Source organism: Melospiza melodia, chromosome 4 (genome assembly GCF_035770615.1).
Source record: "Melospiza melodia melodia isolate bMelMel2 chromosome 4, bMelMel2.pri, whole genome shotgun sequence".
Classification (NCBI taxonomy): domain Eukaryota; kingdom Metazoa; phylum Chordata; class Aves; order Passeriformes; family Passerellidae; genus Melospiza; species Melospiza melodia.
The window spans coordinates 51,660,605-51,678,042 of record NC_086197.1 but is presented as its reverse complement, the minus strand read 5'-3'; the positions used below and the strand labels follow the sequence as shown (position 1 = coordinate 51,678,042).

At 43.1% G+C, this 17,438-nt stretch overlaps 1 protein-coding gene across 4 annotated transcripts in view; it reads left to right on the top strand.

Annotated features, from left to right (window-relative positions):
• The window catches only part of SYN3 (synapsin III), a 190,978-nt gene that overhangs the window by 147,503 nt on the left and 26,037 nt on the right, over positions 1–17,438 (top strand). For all 4 annotated transcript variants that reach the window (XM_063154396.1, XM_063154395.1, XM_063154397.1 and 1 more), the window contains 2 exons: positions 5,179–5,241; positions 14,782–14,924. In XM_063154396.1, coding sequence (XP_063010466.1) covers positions 5,179–5,241; positions 14,782–14,924 — 206 coding nt within the window. The remainder of the gene's footprint in view (positions 1–5,178; positions 5,242–14,781; positions 14,925–17,438) is intronic.

Sequence of the window (17,438 nt, the reverse complement as noted above, 5' to 3'; positions counted from 1 at the left end):
TCTCAAATAAATAATGTTACATAACATTAGAGGTGGAATCAATGACAAAATGTTCCGGTTTGTGCTTACCACTTTTTATTCACTTCTATGACCCATTCTAACCACAGAAAGTGTTGGAAGCCCTGAAACATTGGTTTGTGGTTTGTTTACTCAAGGATGTGGGGATTAGGTCATGCTGCTGTTGGGGTTTCTTTTCTTTTTTTCTCTTTTGTTGTACTTTTTTAAAGCAATGGGAGAATCAAAGGATATTTTTACCACTCTGCTGCCATGTTGTCCATCAACTGCCCCACCGCTTCAGATCCCACCTGTATATAATGCTGTTGTGATCCACTTGTCATTGAACTCCTCCTGTCACAAGTATCTCACTGCTCTTCTCGTCATACCCCCTATCTCCTCCTTCCTCCTGAGACCTTTGCAGATACCTACTCTTCCTCAGGATTTACTTCAACTGAATTGAAAGCTGTCTTGAAGGCCCCTTTCCCAGATAATAATCTTTTTCTTCGTTGTGCTCTAATTACAATACAGTAACCGATGCACAGGTGTGTGTCTTACAGGAAACCAGATCACATGCGGCCCTGATCTTGCCAGTGCTGATCTTCAGCTCAAGTTTTTAGTAGGATAGTTCCATAAATACAATGACATAATGTCATTACATCATTATTTTCCTGTAGGTTTGAATCAGCTTGCTTGCTTTTACAGGAAATTATATGTTCACATCTCCTTCAACTTAATTGACACCAGGGAAGTGCCACACACGTTACTTCCAACATTTAGGTCTCAAGTGCGTGAGCAACATTCCCATCATCCATTAGGTACCCACCCAAACCAGACTTTGTCATCATACAAGTGAAAGCAGCTAAGTAAACATAAAAAATCAGTTTTAGAGTATAAAAGAAAAATTCAGAATATTACTAATGGGGGAAGGGTGAGGGCAAAATTACAATACCTTGTGCTATGGGGCCTTCTGGCCTGGTTGAAAACACTGGATGCTATGGTAATACAGTACCAATGCCAAGAGAACAAAGTTTTAATGATCTGTCTCCCACCACCCCAAATTCCTCCTAATATGGGGGAGTTTTCCTCCGTTATGTAATTGCAGCCTGTACTATTTATTTTAGCATTGATTGGAAGAGTTTTGCAGAAGAAAGAATAGTTCTAGAAACTGAAAGTTAATTGTATAAAATGAACTAGCTAAGGTGAACTAATGCACAAAACTATACATAGCAAAAGGAAATCAAAAGAGACATTCTACTTTGTTCATGGACTACAGGACAGTACAAAAAATCACAAACTTAAAATCAACCTCTCTCTTGAGGATCTCACAGGTTTCATTGAATCTTCAATTGTTAAGAGGTTGGAAGGGACCTTAAAGATCATCTGTAATCCCTGCTGCCATGTGCAGGGACATCTCCCACTAGACCAAGTTGCTCATGACCTTGTCCAACCTGGCTTTGAACACTGCCTGTCTAACATTCCTTCCTTCAGATCAGTTTAGATCCAACTCTGTTCTACTGCTCCACCAGAAAAGAATAGAGAAAATATTCATAAATTTACAAAAAGTACTGAAGCCCTCATTAATTTTTGAAAAGGAGGGGCAGAAGGTAAAGAGGAAAGTGTCACAGTTGAGAGCCACGCTGTTTTCAAATAAACGCTAATGTGTGCATACCAGCGCTACTTTTACACACCACTGCCAAAACTGATAAAGTGCAAAGTTGTCTTTGCAGTGACACTACACACAGAGCAGAGCTCTGAAAATCAGGGGCTGAAATGGTACACTTTGGACCATCGGCATTCTAAGTTGGAAATAATTTTCATTACTCTCTTCCCTACTACCAAAGACATGGATGAGTTGCTAGTTCAGGATTCAAATTGCTGTTTGACTCTTAACAGGCCTCTACATACAACAAGCTCTAGACATTTATGTAATCCTTGGCACCTCAAGGCTTTGCCACAACCTCTGGGAATACATTTGTAAGATTTTAATTCAAAGGGTTGAGTTATGCATATGAACTAACACCCTGCATATGATCACTGAGCTAGCTGCAGCACTACAGACCCATCCCAAAACCTGCTACCTTCATCTACAACAGTCCTGTCAACAGTTCATGCACATGTCAAAATTATCAAAGTATTTTTCACTATTTTTCTGAGAAAAGAGGAGCCCTTGCAACACATAGAAAGACACAGATAAATGTCTTTGCATGATTTCAGTAAAAACATGCTTTTCTTATTAAAATGTGATGCTATTCTGTGATTGTAATAATCTTTTTTCCTGGGAAATTTATGACTCAGTATATGTACATACTCATCTCAGGGGTCTGCCTTTGTGGTGGCTTTGGCCACCTACAGATCTTCTCACTGTGTTTGTGTGTGAATTGCATCAGAGTTGTGTGCATAACAGATTCTCCCTTCTTTTGGCTACCCTATCCATCTGGGTGCTTGCCAAGTATGTTGGCTGGCCACCTTTATTAGCAACAAAAATGGGACATGAGTCCCAGCAAGATTCTGGGAGAAGCTGAAGGTCTCCCTGTTGACTGCAGTGGTGTTCAACCTCTTCCACCACTTCAGCAAGGGCTTTCCAGTGCACACTTGTGGACTCTGGTTGCTTTAGTCCTGCAGACTGTGGAGAGCTTTTGATTACACTTAACTTCAGCACAGGCTAATGGCACTCCACTGTCACTAGATAACCTCATTACATGCAGTTCTGTGCATGTACTGTGCTCTCCTGTTGGTTCCCCCATAAGACAGGTTCATGTATATGGAAATCTGATGGGTTTTCAGCAGCAGAGGCAGATTCCTGGCTAACCATGCACCAGCATTTCTCTGGAGCCACAGCTTTCCCAGCAAGGCTACCATATGTTCACAGTCTGGATCTGTGTCACCTCAAGCCCCAAGTGCTATGCCTAGGCCAAGCCACATGTGACCCCAACATGCTGATCACCCCTACATGGCATGGGATCAAGCCTTAGTAAGAAAGCTGAGCTGATGTCTCCAAGAAGCAAAAAGAAAGGGAGCAGTTTGTGCCGCACAATGTCATTACCGGTGGTATTTTCCAGACTAACAGTAAACTTGGGTTGTTTACTGGATCCCAAACTTTCTTTGCATGTATACAGGAAAACAGATGCTTCCCACTCCTGGGCCCCATGCCCGAGCAGGCTCCCTCAGCAACATCACAGGCAGGGGACAAAAAGCAGGGCAGCAGAGACATTGCTTCCTGCCTCTGTCTGCTTTGAGCTGGCGATAGAGCATTATCTATCCTGCACACTCCTTGCCAGGCTATCAGGCGGGCTCACAGCGTGCAGTTTGCTTTTCCTGCTCCGTAGGAACAGCTGCTGCCTCCGCTCCCAAACAGGGAACAGAGGCCAGGGCTTGCAAGCACTTTGGCTCAAACAGGACACATGGGGCAGGGATGAGAGAGCTGGGAAGTGAGCCACATCTCCCAGAGCCTGAGCAGGTGGGTGCCCCCAACTACTAGGCTGCCTTTCATCTTCCAGCATTAAAGGCCTGGCATGGTCCATCCAGAAACCTATCTTCAGTAAGCCTCAGGTGCAGTCCTCCAATTGATTCATTTATGCCAGCATAAATTAAGCCTCAGGTTTTTCCAATGATTAAAGAGGCAAAGGTGAAATAGAGGACAAAAACATGTGCCTGGACATATATGCAACCATTTGACTTCAGGATGGCCACCTGTCAGTCTTTTGCCTCTTCTTCTGAAGCAGTGGTGCTGGTCCCAGCCTGTGCCAGGACTGTGATTTAAAATGCCCTTCTGTGGTCCAAAGAGGATCTTTCTTCAGCTTTCTGCCTGAAGAAAGGGACACAGGCTGCTTGAGGACGTGATGCACTCACTGTTCCCCTCTCCTGTGACATTGCTTTATATAAGCAGCCGAATAGCAAAACATGTCAGTGTTCATTACTAATTTTGTTATTTATAGTGAGCTGCCACAGATGGAGACTGCAGCACCATTCTATCTTTAGGGCGTAGTGCCTGCCTGCCCGTACAGACAATTGGTAATTAGCACAAGAAGAAGTTGTTTACCTATTCTCAAACATAAATAAATAGGAGACCCATTTATCCATCAAAATTCAACTGCCTCCCTTTGCCAGATCTCCAGGTTAACTGCTTAATGAATAGAGCTCATCACTTCGGGCACTTAAGCAAATATAAAAGTGCCTTTAAAGGAAATTAAATATGCAATAAAAATTAACCAGCCATATACTGAACAAATAGCACTTAGATCACAAGAATCATAAGCACAGGACAAGATGAAGGACACAGGGATGCCAAGCAGAGGTGTAGAATTGGACCAACCAGTACGTAGGGGAAATGTGGTGCATATAACCTACTTAATCCTGACATGTGCACTTCCTACCAGTACAGCTGCCCAGCTCTGAGCCCATCACTCCAAGTGAATCCTTGCACGAGCTTGAAACTGGAGAAAAAGAGGCAAGAGAGGGCACTTGCAGTTCTTCAAGTAAAATCAATCCCACGTATGCTCTAAGAGGACCTTGTATGCCTTGGGTGGCAAGACCCTTCCCAATGGAAACACCACACAAGCCAGGGAGAACATATGACTTTTTCTATTTTTATTGCTGATTCAAATCCTCCTTGTTTTCTTTTATTCACTATACCCACCCCTGAAGGTAGAGAAGAACAGGCTTTATGAATAGATGGACTCTGTGAGTTGCTCCTAAGTGTTGGCCCCGCTTCCTTCTTTCCTTGTCCCCCCACCCTCCCTGTGGATGGGAGGAGTGCACTCACTATGAAGACCAAAGCAGTCAGTGTGGAGAAGAGCAAACAACCCTTGTCTTTCTCACCATTCAGCTGTTTTCAGCATCTGAAAGTGTTCACTTACTCAGGCTTGCCAGTGCAACAGTGTTTTACATGCATATGGGTGTACACAAATCCTTATGTACAGTGGGAAAACTGCTATCACACAGCAGAAGTGGGTCAGATCTGAGGAATTCTGCCAGGCCTCCATTTTCAATCCTATGGGATCAAGTAAAGTGTTATTTGCTCACTGCCCTATCATCCAGGCAAACTTTATTTGGCCTTCTTATTATGCACTTTACAGCATCCAGGAAGGGGGTAAAAGCTACTAAATACTAAAAGAAAATTATTCCAAATACAGTAGCTGGGGGGGAAAAAAATCCTAACTAAAGAGTCCTTTTGTCTTTCAGCTCACAACTCCAAATTTTCCTGTAGTGGTCAAGCTGGGACATGCTCATGCTGGAATGGGGAAGGTAAGTAAAAAAAAAAAAAAAAAAAAAAAATATATATATATATATATATATATATATCTGGAAACAGATACATATGTGGCTCAGCATTCCTGTGATTACACATGGCATGTGACCAGCCAGCCAAGGGGTTAAAGCTCCCCACAACCTATCTGGGTCGCACTGGCTGTTCCTGTGGGAGCAAAGGCCTTTTTCCGCTGTCACGCACTTGGAGACAGGCAGTGGGATTGGGTTGGAGACTGTCTGGGATGCGGGAAGGGGGGTTGGTGAAGTGTGGGGGAAAAGCTGCCTGGGCTGAAGTCATTAGGCTTGTCTTTTATACATTTTCTCTTCTCCTGAAAGTGGTAGTGCTGTTTATTCAAGCACCTGTAAAGTGCAGCTACACCCCATAGCACTCACAATGAGGAGCTGCGGCACTGGGCTTCTTGAGTGCATTATGATGACCTTATTCAAAAAATGGGAGCCCTTCAGTTATTTTTTTCCTCCTTGCAAGGAAGAACAAGACCTTACAAAGCAGAGTGGCTGGTTGCCTGCCAAGGAATCCTGAAAAACAGTTCACTACCCAGAAGGACCTGTTTGTTTTTCCCAGGCTCTCTGGGATCTTTATTCCCCAGTGAATTAGCAGCCCCTGTTTTTTGGGGTGACTGGGCTCCCCTTTCAGTGAGGAATCACCCGCACATTCCTACTGCACTTGAGTCTCCTCTTTCTTGCGTATATCTTTTCAAAAGGCATCCCCTCTCTGTCTAAAACTTGGTTTGTTCAGAAGTACAAAATTGAGTATCATCTCTGAATCCAAATGAGTGGTACATGAACTTCGTAACTGATACGCCTGTCGCAGTGCCTCCCTAGAGCAGACAGATCTTCTCCCGGCCTCACACTTTGCCTGAAAAATATATATAGTTACACCAAATTTAAACTTGGTACAGTTTGTTTGTTGTGCTCTGGAAACAGAAGCCCTTTCTGGCTTGCTGGATTGCACATGGAGGATCTAATAATCTTTCTTGCTCTGCTTGCAATGTTCCCCTGTCTGGATGGTAGCTGCTGGGGAGGAAGTGGGCACAGATCCCTGTGCCAGCGGTGGAGTTGGCTTTCAGCATCAAGGAACAAACATGTAAATAAGCAGGAAATGTTGGTTAATATATTGGTACTGCCTATGATAAGCAGGCAGAGGTGTCATTGAATTAGAGTGTGTGCAGACAGCCTAGGGGTGCTTGTAGGGAGCCACTAACTTGTTCCTAGGAAGGGTTCAATTAACAAAAACCAACCAGGACAAACCAGGAGGAAAACCTCTCCCCTGAGACCTTGCAAGCCTGCATGTCTCTGACTGCTCTGCCATTTCACCTGTAATGCAGGGCTTCATGTGTCTCATGCACCAAGGATCCTTACTGGCTACAGAAATGAGGGCAGAATCAGAGAGAAGTACTCCAATCTCAACAGCGTTTCCAGACAAAACTCTCAGCAGAACAGTTAGCTATTGTCTTCTGCAGCACACACCAGATCTTCTTCCATCTCATCATTTCCCTCCCTTTTTATTCTTTAATTATATTGATTTTTGCTGTCACAAGTTAAGGAGGATGAGAGTTTCTATTCAGACTCCTGGTACAATTGTACTCAGAGGTACAAGGAAGGTATGTAGGAAGTCATTCCAGATACAGATAGGCCAACAGCCAGCATTTTAGAAGAAAGAATTGGTCTGAAGCCAAGTTTCCTTTAGTCCATTATGAAATTAGTGACTACTAGCAAAGTCTGGATGTGCATTTGGGCACAGAGTTTCCACACTGCTCTGTTCAGTAGATGGGGAAGGTACAGGAAGCAAGGGTTGTTGACCTTATGGTTTTAGTTTGGGCCCTTCTCCAGCCACAAGCAGCCTGAAGGAAAGTTGAGACTGATTTAATTTTCTCTGTTCAGTCTCACTCCATTTCATTGCAGAGCAAAAAAGAGAGAAAGGTAAAATAAAATAAAATAAAATAAAATAAAATAAAATAAAATAAAATAAAATAAAATAAAATAAAATAAAATATAAAAAAATTAAAATAAAATAAAATTAAATTAAATTAAATTAAGAATAAATCAGTTGGTTTAAAACACAAGTAGCAAGAATTTGTTTCATGCTTTTTTTGAAAGAGTAAGGTTCAAGCCCAAGCAGGACTGACAAAAGAAACTGCAGAAAATACCAGGAGAAATACAGAGAAGCACAATTATGGGTATACTAGAAAAGTAATACCTAAAAAATCAAACCTACAATAAAGTAATGCAGAAGAGGAAAGTTCTCAGGAGAGATTATGTTGTTTTTAACCATCATAATGCAAAAGCAATAACCAGTGAGATTAGAGAGAGCCAAATTATTTCCTTGCACTGGTTTTCACAATTAGAGATGATAGCAGGAAATAGCAGGACTTCAGCTATAAAATATACATAATATGAAAAGAGATAGGTTTGCTTTTGGTTTGATGTATGCAACAAAGTAAATGTTAATAAAGCACCTGCATCAGGTCATGTTTTGTATTAAACCAGTGACTGGAAAAACAAAAGGGAGAATTACCAATATATTAGCCAAAGTACACATGTGAGTATTAAAATAGTACTCACTGCAACAAATTATGCCAAGATAGTGAGCCATGTATGTGTACCTGTAATTGGTGCTTCAAAGGATGTCAGCATCGGTGGAATTACAACAGAAATTGTTAAGGAAGTAGTTACTTTTTATTTGTGTTATTAACAATGAAATCATGTGTAATGGGAGGCACCAACACATAGAAGAATGAGCAAAGATGGGAAGTCCAGGCACTGTTATTCTTTATTTGTCTGAGGCAGTGGCCAGGAGCCAGAAGAATTCTGGATGCAGAAAATGCCTCTTCCCCAAAGAGTTCCACCATCTGCTTTCAGGGAGATTTGTGTCATTTCACAGTTTTCTTCAGTTTCTCTGTGTTACAGACTAGAGGAATTATAATGATTACCTAATACCTGTTGCTAATTCATGTTCATAACCTTCTTGGCAGTGTAAGTGCTGAATGTTTATTATTTTGCAATAATTGCTAGAAGGAGCATAATTATAATAGACTTTCATTTTCACATATTGTTTGTTTTGACACAATTTTCACCAAATTCACTCACCACATTTTTTAATTAGAGGGCTGAACAAAGAATCCTCAAAGCTAAAATGAAAAATAACCACAGTAGGGCTTGTACAAAATAGGCTCTATTGACTCCCTTCCCCTTAAGGGTAGGTGACCACAACTGTCTTTAGCTTGGGAGAGGAGCAGCTATTATTCAGGATCAGAACCAAAAGGGGTAGCAGTGCACCATTTGTGAAAGAAATGCTCTTGCCAAGTGATGTGTGCATGTGAGGTGCACATGGAGATAGAGAAAACACATTTGCAATAACAGGCATCTTTTGAAAATTCCGTTGAGAAATGCAGAAACAACAGCTTCTCTATTGACTTGAACAGAGACACCAGTAATAGCCTTCACCTAGGAACAGACAATCTTCTAATCTAAAAACAGAACACATGCCCCTCAGCCCCTCCCATAACCATCATTATCCTCCTTCCAAAATTTGGAGTCAGTTCATATTTCCATGGCTCTGGAAAATCATAACAAGTGCTCTCTGTGCTGCTGGCCCTGTGCAGTATCGGTACAAGTAAAATATTTGTAGAAATACTGCTTAGACAACTGTTTACAATGGAGTCAGCAGAGAAGGACCTTTCTCATATAGTACTCAAGTTGCCCAAACTCAGTACTCAGGATCAACAGTACCCAAGGAATCTTCCAGGAAAACCATGGATGGACACTGAGAGATGTCTTTCCATGTGCAGAACAGAACTGCTGTTTACCCAGCAGCTCCTTAGAGGTCAAGGCATTTTTAAGCATTGTGCAGTTTAAGCCTACCTACCCCAGAAGTGATTGGGGGTCTCTGTTGAATAAGGACAGCACTGCAGTGAGAAAAGAAAAACATTTCTTCCTGACTCCGGATCTCATGCCAGAGCCCATGGAAAAGAATAAAGCTCTGAGTGTGTTAGTATTTGCCATTTGTGTGCTAACATGACCCTAAAGTTCCCTAGGAACAGAGCCCAGTATTGCAAATTCACTCAAAGAGCCTCTTCACCTCTTCCTGATCAGATCATGAGAAGGAAACAACTGCCAGGTCTACAAAGAGAGGAAAACCAGTATCTATTCATGTGACTTTACATATATTCACATCAATTTTTTATATATATGTATATTTTGCTACTCCTACTTTATTTTTAGACCTCTCTAATTAGGTCAGTTTAAGAGTCACTCCTGTCCCTTCCTGCCCCATAATTATGAAAACACCTTCCCAGTACAAATCCTGGCTCGGATGAATTTATGACATTGTAGAAGAAAAACTTGTTGTTTGTAATAATATGTTCAGAGTTATTTTCTCTCTTACTGGATGGGAAAGACTTCTCTGCTTCTTTTTTTCCCTGGTATAAATATAGCACAAACTAAACAGAGCCACTCTGTAATGTAAAAATACTGCAAGGTTTTTATCAGGAAGGACAGCTCGTCACCTTGTCTCTCTCGGGACTGGAAATAGAATGTTCCAAAAGTGAGAGCTTTGAAAATCCAGTGTGCTAAAGGGGAAAGGAAGGGAAAGGGCTGCCTCAGTTTGTCAAGGAACAAATATTTTCTTTTGGAGAAGACAAATAATGACTTGACATGTAACATTCATTCACAACAGAGCAGCCCAATCACTGCATTCCCACTGACTCATATGTGAGGATGTTCCAAATGTCTTGAAAATAGCAAAAACATCCCCATTTCTTGCACATCAGTCTGGAAGCTTTTGCTGAACACAGGAAACAGTGACTGACCCAAGGCACCAAGGACCACAGCAGCCAAGACCTGGGCTCTGTACTAGGAAGGTTGAAAGCATTAAAGGCAGCAGATGGGGAACTTTAGTGTGAGGATAATAAAGAAATGCAGACCTCATTGTGACTTCACTGTTTTGGGGTGGGCCAAAGTTAGGCCTAAACTGATTGTGTGTCAGTTGGATTGGGTATTTTCTGAGAAGAAGAGCATAATTTGGGGTAGAGAAAAGGAGAGATTCAGGAAACCATCTGCACAGAACTGTTTCTGAAGACCCACTGTCCCAAGATGGTAGGGTCCCTGCAGAAGGGCTGAGAGCAGGTCGAGATGGATGAAAAATCACAAGCTTTGTGTGGCTGCACCAGTTCCTCTGGAGGAAAACACTCAGACCGTGCATTTTTATTTCAAGCCTACCAAGATTCAGTTAAACACCACATTGCCAAGTCCCGCTCTAGCTCAGCCTAGGACACTCACCTTCCAGCTGAACCTGGATCTAACCTCATTTTAAACACAGAAAGTGCTTCTGGAAGTTATCTCCAAAGTGATGTGTGTTTAGCCTGTAGGGCAGAGTTAACCTCAAAAGCAGAGTTCACACTGGATGACACTCAAGGCAAGGCTAGGGCAGTCCTAGCAGACTAAAATAATTATGGCACTTTAGCTAAGAGATTAATTTTTCATGTGGCCACATAATGAAAGCAAAAGGGGACTGCAAAGCCAGACCTTGCAGTGCTTAGACTAAGGATAAGGGAGGAGAGCTGTAGCCCTGGGACCCTGGTGTCCAGGAACATCTGGGATATAGAAGAGGCAGCAGATTAGGGACCTGTAAGACAGCGGAAGCAGAAGTTTCTACTGAGACAGATCCTTCACTAAAGGAGCCTGTGCTCACAGATCTGAGGTGTGGCTCAGACTGCCCAGGAAATTGCCACAGTGGGGTTTTAACTCTGCCAGAACCGATCCAAAATCCTGCCTTGCAAGAAAGATCTCAAAACAAGGTCTGCAACAGGGATGGAGCAGAGTGTTTCTTCAGGATCTGCTCCTTGGACTGCTCTCCAGCCAAAGGCAGAAAGATCAGTGCTTCTTGGGCAGGCTGAGGATGGCAACAGGTGCCAGATGCAGGTCATGTGGTGGCATCAGGCTCTGAGATGCCACCACAGGGCAAAGGGGTGGTCACACCTGTGTGAGCACGTCCCCAGCAAACCAGCCAGACTCCCCTTTCCAACAGGGAGCATGCTAGGGCATCACTGGTGCCTGGGTTAGAGAAGAGAGCCAGAGGGGAAGGAGGAGTTTTCTTACTCAGGAAAGGCATTTGTCAACACACTGACCCAAACCCTTCTTAATAGGTCACTAAAATGCTACAGCAAACAGCACCTTATGGCTTCAGAATGAGTCTATTGCTGCTCAAACAGCCAGCACAGCTAAGCAAACAGGCTGCCAGGGCAGGGGCTGTGTTTCTATTCACTGTTTGCACTCCTCTATGCACATAATGGGATATCGCATTTATCCTAAGAAGATTGCAAAATAAAAGGGAGGGGGATGGCTTCCTGTTGGTTTCTTTTCACCTCCTTTTATCAGTTTCATGTATTGGCCAACCTGCCATTTTAGGAGACAGATTTGTCTCTTGTTAGGTAAATTGGTAACTTTGCACTAGATTGATTTTTAATAGTACCTTCTTAAATAATGCCCTCTGGTGTCACACTATAGCCATCCTGGCTTTGGTTATGTCTGGGATTTTTTCTTCTGTTAGGAAAATAGATATCTTATTGACATCTAAAAGGGTTACAAGGCAGGAGGAAATTAATTATACAAAATTTAAAAGTAGAAAGCTAATAAAATGGGGGACTCAATAGATAAGGCAGGAAAATAAATCTAATTTGACTGTAACTTGAGTGCTTCCTGTTTATGAAGTAATAACCGTACCCTGGGATAAACCAGCATTAACCCAGAACACGGCTGTTGTTCTGTCAAATTTGGCTGGCTCTAACAATTAACAAATGGTGGCTCAGATTTCAGCTTTGGTGTGGTGATTATTTTGATGCCTGGTGGGAAATAAGGCTGTGATCCCCTACAAGGGGACTTCTGTGAGTTGCTTTTTCTGAAAAGTCCATGGGAAGTACTCTGGCAGAGGCCGGGGGAGATGCCAGAGCTGTTTCCTGAGGACTGTGCAGTGGTGTAGCACTGTGGGAGTCATCTTTATTTTTCATTTCTTACTTTGTGTCCTTGGTGAGTCCCCCCTCTTCATTAACCCAGCCAAAAGTCCTCAGGCCCATTAGAGGGAACATTTTCAATTGATTTCCTTCTCTCCCTCTAGGGAAGGGGTGGTGGAGGAGGAGGAAAAATGGACCCTTCCTTTCCAGACATGCTGTATTTTTGAGGAAACGTCACATTTAACAAGATGAGCTCGTTTCTAGCAATATAATATGGTCTAATTCCAATGTGGAAGGGGGAGCTGCATCCTTTGCTCTGCTCTGGGTCAAATGTTCTTGGGCTGAGTATGCAAATATTTCAGTTTGGGCCCAAAGACATCTGTTGCACAAGCACAGCACTTTGTTTCAAATCCTACAAACGTCTTTGCTCCAAGTAGGTCATTATATAATGGCTTTTGTATTTTCTCACTCCCAAAAGGGTGCGGGAGAATATGTTTTAACACCGTGTCAGTGTCGCCTGCCCTTGCAGTCCCTCCTGTGATCATCTCATCTGGGTGGGACTCTCTTGCTTGATGTCATTCAGCCCAGGGCAGCTCTTATCAGTGCAACAAAAATACCCAGCTCCAACACAGCCTGCATTGTTTTCTCTGGTATTTTGCAACTCCAGGCTCTGGGTTCCCTCTCCCATTCTCCCCACTGCCTCCAGGGCATTCCTACCACCTCACCCTGCCCCGCACAGCCCCACTCAGACAGAAAGGGAAACAACACAGCCTAGAGCAAGGCTGCTCCTCCTGAATGCCGTGCAATGGTTGCCTTTATATATCCCCTTTATATTTGTTATTTCCCGTTTTTGAGGGTTTTTTTTGGTACCCTCCCTTCCCACAGATGACTGTCATCACCCTCTGCTCCTTTCCTCAGCAGTTCCTGGAATGGTGAGAGCACAGCCCTCACCACAGCAAAAGGGAGAAGGACTAGGGGTATTTGCTGGTCAGTAATAGGAGAAGCAAATTCAGGCATCTAGAAATGGTGATCGGTCAAACTGGTTGCACTTTTCACCTTCCCCACAACTGTTCCATTTTTGAAAGCTTTTCTGCAACAGGATGTGGCTAAATCTTTGCATGTGCTCTGTGTGTAAGCTGGCACTTACACAAAACAATCTAAACAGCGTAAAGCAGGTTAGCAACAAGCTTGTTCTCTGTTCCTGAGTGAAGATGGCTCCCACCCTCCCATGGTTGAAAGCAGATACGTAAAACCACTTGTTTGTTCTTTGCAAGGAAACACCAAATACCATTGCATGTGCTTCCTTCAGCTGGCTCCACAGAGTCTGGCATCACCCTCCTTTAACACAGGGTGATGCAGCTGGAAAACTCTTCTGGAGAAGACACCCTTGCACATCAATGCATGCTTAGCAAAGCAGTGCTGCAATCCCCAGCTGTGGTCTTAAAGCATCTCCAAAAGACAAAGTGAGGGTAATAACATGAAGAAAGTCACTCACTTGCTCATCCTTTTCATACAGTCATGGTCTTTCTTCCACAAATTAATCCACCCTTCCTGCAAACGTCCAGGCCTAAGGAACAAGACTCGTACAGGTTTCTGTGATGCACCAAACAAGTGTTTGCCAATACACTAAAGGCCATGGTTAAAGATATGAGTGAAGTTGTCCACTATGTTCGTGTTACCTGCTTGTTCAGTTTTGCTTTCCCAAATCAATGAGCTTTTGTAGAGGTTTGAGTAAATCAATAGAATTTCTACTGTTTTGGTCATTCCTCATTTAACTTTTTTTTTTTTTTTTAATTAAGATACAGAGGTTTTCCCATAACTGAATACAGCTCTGTGAAAAGCCATCTTCTCAGAAAAACTGTAGCTCATAGGTCTCAACTGCTCATTTGTTTCCAAGTGAGACTCAAGTCTAACACCCAACCAGCTGTCCCACCCACATGCCCACTGTCTCATGCTCACACAAGTCTCCCCAAGAGTCAAAAACTCCCCCAGAGACATCCTTTTCCCTCAGAGTTTATGTTCAGTCAAGAGACCTACGCTCCTCAAAGAAAGTCTGGAGTGGGTTAATGTGAAAAGCCAGGGAACTGAAGGCTAGAGATGACAGACAACCAGCTCTCATGTTGATTTCCTGGAATTGGTTTGTATTTCCCGACTGCCCAAAATACTCTATTTTCATCCGTCCCAACATGGGAAACAGCAGTTGCAAAGTCTGAATGAAGTAATAGCTCTTAAGAGGTTGAATATTTTTCTGAAGCATCCTAAAAGCAAAGAGCATTAGCAAGATCCACTTGGGCAAAAGGTCTAGCTGCCTCTCTGGTGCCAGGATGACCAGGGCTGGTGCATGAGGAAGGAGAATGGGATGGATTTGGTCTGGGTTGGTTTGCTCTGGGAAGCTTCTCTCTTTGAATCACAGAAGTCTTGCTCTGTCCTCAGCTGTGTCTGTGGGGGGGTTAAACTGTGCTATTCATAATAAACATTGTGCTATTCAGGTGCAGAGATGACTTCTGCTCACAAAGTATTCATGTTCTTTTTGCTCTTGTCTCTTTTTCACTGGATTTTGATAATCAAGGTCAAAGTTGAGAACCAGCACGACTTCCGGGACATGGCCAGCATAGTAGCCATGGCAAAAACCTATGCCACCACCGAGCCATTCATTGACTCCAAATACGACATCCGAATCCAGAAAATTGGCACCAACTACAAGGCTTACATGTGAGTGCATGGCTATGCCAGAGTGAGACGGGGAGGAGGCAGGGCTATGGATGTGATTGAGTCGGTGTCTGCTCTGGGAAGGAGTGGGTAGCTGACTTCATTTCCTTGAAGAATGACCCTGCTGTTCTTCTCCCACCTCTGAACCCAGATCCCAATCATCTTCTCTATTAGTCACTGTCAGGTCATTGTTTCTGTCTGTCTCTTTTCTGAGATTCACTTAATTCCCACTATAATGACTGTGCTTGGCCATCACCTCTCCATCCTGTTATTGAAGGGTTCATCTTTTCCAGCAAAGTCCTCCAGCTCCAAGTACTCTCTAGTGAGAGCTGAACCCACCCACTTTCCACCTGGAGAAAAAAATAAAGATTGAACTAGCTGCAACTCCTGGAGTCCTGCAGTGTCCAGGCCATAGCAGCACTCCATCTTTCAGCCCACAGCAGCACCCTATGCTCTCCCCAGCTGCAGATCACAGCACCACATCACACGAGGGGCACAGAGCACCGGGTATGAACCGCCTCAGCTGGGGCAGCACACAGAGTTTCTGTGGGCATTTTGCTTGTGTGCTCCTTGATGCATACAAAGGAGGGACAGGAGGTGAAACATTTCTGTGGGTGCCCCAAAGCTCCTCCCTGCCCTGTGGTGCAGTGAGGGAGGTGGCATGACAGCAATCTTCAATGCTGGCATGTTTAAAAGTCTCAAAAAGCATTCAGCCAAACTTCAGTAGTCACCATGCTCAATTAGAGATGTAACCACATGAGTCAGTAAGACACCTGTTTCTTCTTACTACAAACCTGTAAATGAAAAAAGCCACACAGCACAGCTTCTCCAGAGGCTCCTTATCCAATCACAGAATTCTGGACAAGTAGTCAGTTCCAGCAGTACATTCTTCAGGTCGCCAGATAAATTGCATATGTTACCTAACACCCACAACACTGTGACTTTTGGGTCCATGTCTGCAAACCTCTAGGCCATAGTTCTGCTAAAGTGTAGTTAAACAAGATATTAAAATGTACACAATCATATATTTTTCAACTATAACTGCCTAAAATTCCCAGTTGGATTCCTAGCACAGAGATGTTTAAGAAAACTAGATAATGACTGAGTTACATTCTTTGTGGGAAGGAAGGACATGGGGAACACTTTCCTACTTCATGTGATCTCAATGAAAGAAAATTTATTTGTAATTGAATCAGATCAACAATAGCACAGTTGCCTAATACTACATTAACATCTCAGAGAGTCTGACTCAAATTGGCCAAAGGAAAGAAGGTTTAAAATATCAATTAAAATTCCCTGTTCCTGCCAACACACCCAGCTTTGGCTCCAGAGTCTGCTCCCCAACTGCCTCTAACTGAAACAAAAGCCAAGTTATCCTGACCATACTCTCTTCTCACTTATTATTCACATTCACCATGCACTCATCCAGAACAGCGATCAGAAATACCGCCAGATGATTGAGGAAAGAAAGGAGCCACACTAAGACCTAATCCCACTTGGGAGTATAGCTGCACAGACAATTGTTTGCTAAAGAAAAAATGTTTTAATGTGAAAACTCACATGAACAGAGAACACCTTAATGAGAAATAAAGCTCATTAGCAAAGAAAGCAAACAGCAAGATTCACCCAGTGACTTGCTAACCCAGGAGGTTGAGTTAGATTGAGAGAGCCATTTATGGATGTGAGCTTGGGAGAGCAGTATAGTCAGTCCCACCAGGGACTGTTCCTTCCGCTCCAGCATTAGACAAAATAGGTTTTTTCTATGGTATAAGTCCCTACTATGTCCAAGGACAGAGGTAAAAGCACCCAAAATATCAGAGCTCTCACTGGTGTCCCAAATAGGAGACTCAAAACCATTAGTCATGCTAGCAGATCTCAGCCTTAAAGGCAATTCCAGCACCTGCAGTAGCGTCATACTAAGTGACTTGCTTTGATCTGTGAGCCATGGAATCTATTCAGTAATTTTATACCTTCACCCACACATACAGACTTTAAAAAACCCTTTTCTATTGAGAAAAGACTGCACTGAAATTCTCCAGAATATGTTTACTTTGCACCAAGCATCTGACAGAGGGAGGATGCTGCAGGGTGAGTCATGCATTCCTCTCTGCCCCAGATGTTCAATGCACTTCCTTCCAGCCTATGGCCCAAGGCTTCAGTTTGGTTTCCCATTGGCTTCAGAACAGTGACTCCAGATTTACACTACTAACAAACTCCTACTTTGTCCACGTCTTGAGCCAGTCTGAAAACAGCAGATAAGCAGCATATGATACATGCCTAAAATTACACCAAGTGTATTTGACTGCCATTGTAATACTGGTAAAGAGAAAACATGAAAACAGTTCATGTTAAGGGGAAATTGGGACAGAAATTATGCTTCCATACTCACCCCAACTGGAGGCAAACAGCAGGATTGTTTCCAGTTTAGACACATGAAATATTGTTCACTTTGAATTAAGCCAGCAGCTACTGACTTTCAGACATGGGCTATTCTTGCCACCAGCTCTTAGTAAGAGG